Below are 6,328 nucleotides of genomic sequence, written 5' to 3'. Positions count from 1 at the left end.
CTCTTCTTTCTTTTCCCCATCACCCTTGATTTCTTTACTCATTAAAAAGCATACTTAGTGACCTATTATTGACAGCCCTCTGCAGGAAAAAATTCCACGGATTCAGTACCTCTGAGAGAAGAAATTCTTCTCATCTCTGTCTTAAAAGAGTGACCCCATAATGGCCTCTAATCCTAGACTCTCCCACAAGGGGAAATCAATCTTTCAGTATCTACCTTGTCCAGTCCCCTAAGAATCTTTCATGTTGCAATAAGGTCACCTCTCATCATTTCAAATTCCATGCGTAAGGCCCAACTAAATCAGCCTATCCTCATAAGAGGGTCCTCATACCCTAGGATCAATGTGGTGAAACTTCTCTGAACTGCCTTGGACCCCCTTGATTCATGGTCAGTTAACTGGGAAAGCTCAAAAGGTTTATCTCATGCTAACTAAGGGAATTCAATGGCCTAGTGGTATTATTGCTAGTAATCAAGACTAATAATCCAGAGAGCCAAGTAATATTCTAGGAATCCAGGTTCAAATCCCACCAGGGCAGATGGTGGAATTTGAATTCAATAAAAAAATCTGGAATTAAGAATCTACTTGATGGCCATGAAATCATTGTCGATTGTTGGACAAACCCATCTGGTTCACTAACATCCTCACCTGGTCTGGTCTACATGTGGTTCCAGACCCACAGCAATGTGGTTGACTCTTAATTGCCTTCTGAAATGACCTAGCAAGCCATTCACTTGCACCAATTGCTGCAAAGTCTCAAAGAATTGAAACCAGACGGGTCACCTGGCGTCGACCTCGGCACTAGAAAAGACAACAGCAGAAACAGCCCTGTCGTCCCTGCAAAGCCCTCCTTACTAACATGTGGCACCTAGTTTGTTTCAGATCTTCAGTATCTGCAGTTCTTTGTTTTGTTATCCTTATGAAGACTCTTTGTGTCTTTTTCACCATTTGCCTTCCCACCTATTTTTGTGTCATCTGCAAACTTAACTATGGTACATTCACTTTTCACATTCAAGTGATTAAGATAAAATAGAATAGAAGCCCTACAGTGGGGAATCAGGCCATTCGGCCAATCGAATCCACACTGCCCCTCTGAAGAGCATCCCACCCAGACCCAACCCCACCCTGTCCCTGTAACCCTGCATTTCTGGTGACTAATCCGACTAGCCCACGCATCTTTGGACTGTGGGAGAAAACCGGAGCACCCAGTGGAAAGCCACGCAGACACGGGGAGAATGTGCAAACTCTACACAGACAGTTGTCCAAGAGTGGAATTGAACCCAAGTTTCTGGTGCTGTGAGGCCAGCTCCACCGCCCTGCAATGTATTGTAAATATTCACCATATAGCATTGACACTCAGTAGTAGCACTGTTAACCATCTACAAGGTACAATACAAAAATTCACCAAACCTTCCAAACCCACAACGACCATTGAGAAGGACAAGTGCTGCAGATACATGGAAACACTACTATCTGCAAGATTATCTCCAATCCGTCCACCTTCCTGACTTGGAAATATATCACCATTCCTTCTGTGTTGTTGGATTAACATGCTGAAAATCCCTCTATAACAGCTTTGTGATTGTACCTACATAAAATGGACTGTAGTGATTCAAGAAGGCAGCTCCCCTCCACCGTCTCAAGTGTATTTAGAGATGAGAAATGAATACTGGCCTAGACAATGACACCTACATTCCACGAATGAAAAAAAAAATTGAAGTTAATCATAATTCTTCCTGGATTTTGCTATCCGAATTACTGAAATTTCAATTGAATAAGTTACTGTCATATTTATGATATAAGTGAATTTGTAAACAGGACAGGACATGAAAATAAAGATTTGTACTTTTGTGATCATTTTGAAATATAACTTCAAATAGTTAAATATGTGTATTTTGTTTATAGATAGTGTTCTGTACTGCTATTTATGAACGATTTATAGAAGACAGAATAAGTCAATTTATTGATGTATGCTCAGTAAGTAATGTGAGTATTACACTTTAATATTTTAATTCTCTCTTTTTGGTAGAAGTGTTATCAATTTTTTAAAACTTGCTTTTCACAAAATGACACTAGCTATCTAGTCTTGTTCTGCTTTTTCATTTTCAGATATCTGTGATGATTTTCTCACACAGATGTTTTGGATATTACATCCATGGTAGGTCTGTGCATGGTCATGCAGACACCAACATGGAGGAAATGAACCTCAATCTAAAGAGAGAAGCGGTATGGTAACTTATTGTATGATACTCATAATTTAGAAAACCGAACTAAAAGCTAAACAATCTGGAAATGGACGAATATCTCCCTCTGAAAATGGAGAAGTGATTAATTTATTTGATGTAAAGTTTCTATCTGAAACACTAACGTGCATTTTCTCTTTCAGTGAATAAGCTTTTGTGTATTCCAAAATGTTTTGAGTTTATTTTAGGCTATTCAGCTTTTGTAATCAACATATTTATTCCGATCTAAATTAATCCATTTTTAATTTACAAAGGGGTTCAAATATACCTACTTTATGGAATTCAGATTCATTGTTCAGATTCTTTTCATAAAGCTTTTTTTTACTTTCAATCTTCTAAATCGCTCGCAAACTGTTGTCTTTTCCTTAAAAAATTATGAAACATCAGACATGTAATTTTACATATTATGTTTTGTTATAATTATACATATGACTGGGAGACAACGTGTAGTGGTTCTGTCACTGGACCAGTAATCCTGCGGCCCAGGATAATGCTTTGGGGCTATGGATTCAAATCTCACCGTATTAGCTGATGGAATTTAAATTTAAGTAGTAAGTTTGGAATGTAAAGCTAATCTTTATAATGTTAATAGTCACCATAAAATTACCACCAATGTTGCAAGAAACTCATCCATTTCATTAATATCTTTTGGGAAAAACCTGTTGGCCCAAAACAGTCTGGCCTCCATGTGATCCCAGTTCCACAGCAATTTGATCAACAATTCACAGCCCTCTGAAATAGCCTAGCAAACACTCAGTTCAAGGACCATTCAGGGTGGGTAGAAAGTTCTGCTGTTGTCAGTGATACACACATCTCATGAGAGAATAAAAAAAATTTATACTGTTTATCGAACTGAACCTTTGATCAACATAGTTCAGTGAGCGCTCAAGGTGCTTACACTCCAACCCTGTCTGCCATGTTATGACCTAACTCAGCACAGACTGGAATGTAGAATGAGCAGAAATGTCCTCCAATTATAAATTAAGAAGACTGAAGCCATTGGACAGAAAAGGACAGGACAGATGGCCACCCTATGACCAAAATGCATCCCTGCCAATGTAGGCAGAACCACAACCATTTAATGCTCAACTGAGAATGAACTAGTTGGAGGCAAGAATTCAACCCCTCTCCCAGGAAAAGGTTCGCTTCTGAGAGATGTTGTCCAATATATTTTGCCTGTACCTCTGTAATGCTAGCAGTGTCATTGAGGGTGGTAGCCACTGCTGGGTCTATAGCCTCTCCCTTCTTCATGCTAGGAACCAGATCCAGTAATTGTGGGAAACCAGTGGTAGAAACTAGATTGAGTGCTCTGGAGAGCCAGACGTGGGCCAGAGCAGTGAGCATCAGGTTTGAAAGGCTAGGTGAAGTGAAAACAGAGGAGTAGGAGGTGCTGCAAACTAGCATTGGGGCTGGGTGTGAGGAACAGTGCTTCCCCTCCAATTTCCACCAACTTGCCCCAATCCTTGACCTCCTCCTGACAGTTTCAAAATTGCAGTGGGGTTGGTAGCAGCTATTTAAGAGACTATTAATTGGTCAGTTGTTTACTGTGGTGAGGACTGGTAGGTGTACCTGGGCCTAAGCAAAAATTTTGCAAATTTCACATATGTCGGAAGTGGGGAGATAGATGGTAGAAAAGCCACTGGGGAATTTTATGGCCATCCACAAAGCAAAGATGGTGTCTTGTAAAATTCTACTAATTCTCTTCAATCCCTGACATAAAATCTGTTTCCATGCCACCAACTCCAGCCCTCTCTTTTGTGATCATCAGAGGGTGAATTAAACTGTTACAACTTTGAAGTCATATTTGACTGCAAAGGAAATCACAGAATGATAGCACAGAAGGAGGCCATTCAGCCCATCTTACCTCTAACACACTAAAGCTCCAAATGAGTATCATGACTTCATGCCATTCCCCTTCCTTTATCTGAAACTTTGCGCATTGTTTATATTAAAATGAGCTTTCAATTATCCATGCATCACAAAGATCACTTATAGTTACCTTTGCAAAATCACCAACTCTGCACCATCTCAACCATCTGCTGCTGAAACACTCATCCGTACTTAAGCTACCTCTGATCTGTTTATTTTAAGGCATTGCCTGCCGGCCTCCATGTTCTACCCTCCTTAAACTTGAGGTCATCCAAAACCGTACTACCTATGTGTAAACTCACCAAAACCCATTAATCCATCATCCTTCTTCTAGATGACCTAGAAAAATGCTACAGTATCTAAATTTAAAATTCCCATCTTGTTTTTAAACGCTCCATGTCCTGGACTCTCCCAATCACTGTAAGCTCCTCCAGCTTCACATAATCCTCTAAGATATCTGCTGTCTTTTGCCTCATTTCTAGCCTCTTGAGCAAACCTGTTTTTAAACGTTCTAGTGTTGGTAGCATTTTTATCAGCTGCCTGGTTACTATGCTCGAAAATTCCTGCTTAACAGGCTTGAGGGGCTAAATGGCCTCCTGCTCATAATTCATATATTCATCAATGTCGCTGCCCCTTTATCTTGCTTTCCTCTTTCAGGACAATTCTAAAACCTACCTCACTGACCAAGCTTTTCATTTTTGATTTAGTGTTATAATGCTTCTGTGAAGGGCTTAATGTTTTATAGTATTAAAGGGTGCTGTATAAGTTTCGATTATCAGGGAGCCTAGTACACCACTGCAGATATAAGTGAAACGTTTTTCTATTAATTCAGGGAATGTGGGCTTCACTAGCTGGGTCAGCATTTATTGCCAATCTTTAGTTGCCCTTGAGTTACTTATTGTAAGATTCCTAGTTCCAGACCTCTTCCTGTATTCATACAGCTAGTCCAGTTTAGCTTCTGGGCAATAGTAACCTGCAGGGTGTTCATAGTGGGAGATTCAGTGAGAGTAATGTAATTGAATGTCAAGGGTAGTTAGATTCTCCCTTTTGGAGATGATCATTGCCTGGCTGTTGTGTTGGGGGAATGTTCCTTGCCACTTGTCAGCCCAAGACTGGGTATCATCCAGATCTTGTTGTATTTGGACAAGTCGACCTTAGTATCTCAGGAGCTGCCAATGATGCTGAACATTGTTTAATCATCAGCAAACATCCCTACTTCTGACTTTATAATGGAAGGAATATCATTGATGAAGCAGCTGAAGATGGTTGGGCCCTAGAACTCTCCTTGAGGAACTCCTGCAGAGATAATTGATCTCCAACAGGCACAACCCCCTTCTTTTGTGCCAGGTATGATTCCAACCAATGGAGAGATATACCCCCTGATTCCCAATGACTCCAGTTTGGCAAGAACTGAGTAGTCTTGCTGGAACCCCAGCTGAGCATCAGTGAGCAAGTTAGTGCTAAGCACATGCTGCTGATTAGCATTGTTGATGATCTCTTACATCACTTTATTGATGTCTGAGAGTAAACTGAAGGCATTGTAATTGTCCTGGTTGGATCTGTCCTGCTTGTTGCTTGCAAGAAGTACGTGGGCAATTTTCCACATTGTCCTGTCAGTCAAATGTTGCCTGGATGTCAATGTCACTTCACGTATGGAGTTCAGTTCTTTTGTACATGTTTGAATCAAGGTTGAATTGAAGTCAGGAGCTGAGTAGCCCTAATGGAACCTAAACTGAGCCATCAGTAAGCGGGTTAGTGCTAAACATGTGCTGCTTATTAGCATTGTTGGTGATCTCTTGCACCACTTTACAGATGTTTGAGATTAGACAGATGGCATAGTGATTGTCCCGGTTTCTGTGTGCAAGATGTACCTGGGCAATTTTACACATTGTCGGGTGTTTGCCAGCATTGTAGTTGTACTGGAACTGCTTGACAGGGCAAAACAAGTTCCGTAGCACAAGTCTTCTGTATTACTGCTATAATGTTGCCTCTTTTGCAGTATGAAGTGCCTTCAGTTGATTTTTGACATATTGTGTGGTGAAATGAATTGGCTGGAGACTAGTATCTGTGATGCTGAGCATCACCAGAACAGGCCAAGATAAGTCATCCACTTGGCACTTCTGGCTGAAAATTGTTACAAGTGCTCCAGTCTTCAAATTCATGTGCTACTCAACAAGGTGCAGAGCTGGATGAACACAGCAGGCCAAGCAGCATCATAG

General features: G+C 40.6%; 1 protein-coding gene across 1 annotated transcript in view; it reads left to right on the top strand.

The window, feature by feature from the left end:
- Positions 1-6,328, top strand: part of LOC109911499 (meckelin) — a 60,207-nt gene that overhangs the window by 50,024 nt on the left and 3,855 nt on the right. Inside the window, exons 8-9 of the mRNA XM_048596149.1 lie at positions 1,903-1,983; positions 2,107-2,223. Of these exons, the coding sequence (XP_048452106.1) occupies positions 1,903-1,983; positions 2,107-2,223 (198 nt within the window). The remainder of the gene's footprint in view (positions 1-1,902; positions 1,984-2,106; positions 2,224-6,328) is intronic.

The sequence above is a fragment of the Rhincodon typus genome, chromosome 4 (assembly GCF_021869965.1).
Source record: "Rhincodon typus isolate 14 chromosome 4, sRhiTyp1.1, whole genome shotgun sequence".
Taxonomy (NCBI): domain Eukaryota; kingdom Metazoa; phylum Chordata; class Chondrichthyes; order Orectolobiformes; family Rhincodontidae; genus Rhincodon; species Rhincodon typus.
The sequence above is the reverse complement of the archived record's forward strand: the minus strand, read 5'-3'. Positions and strand labels throughout refer to the sequence as shown.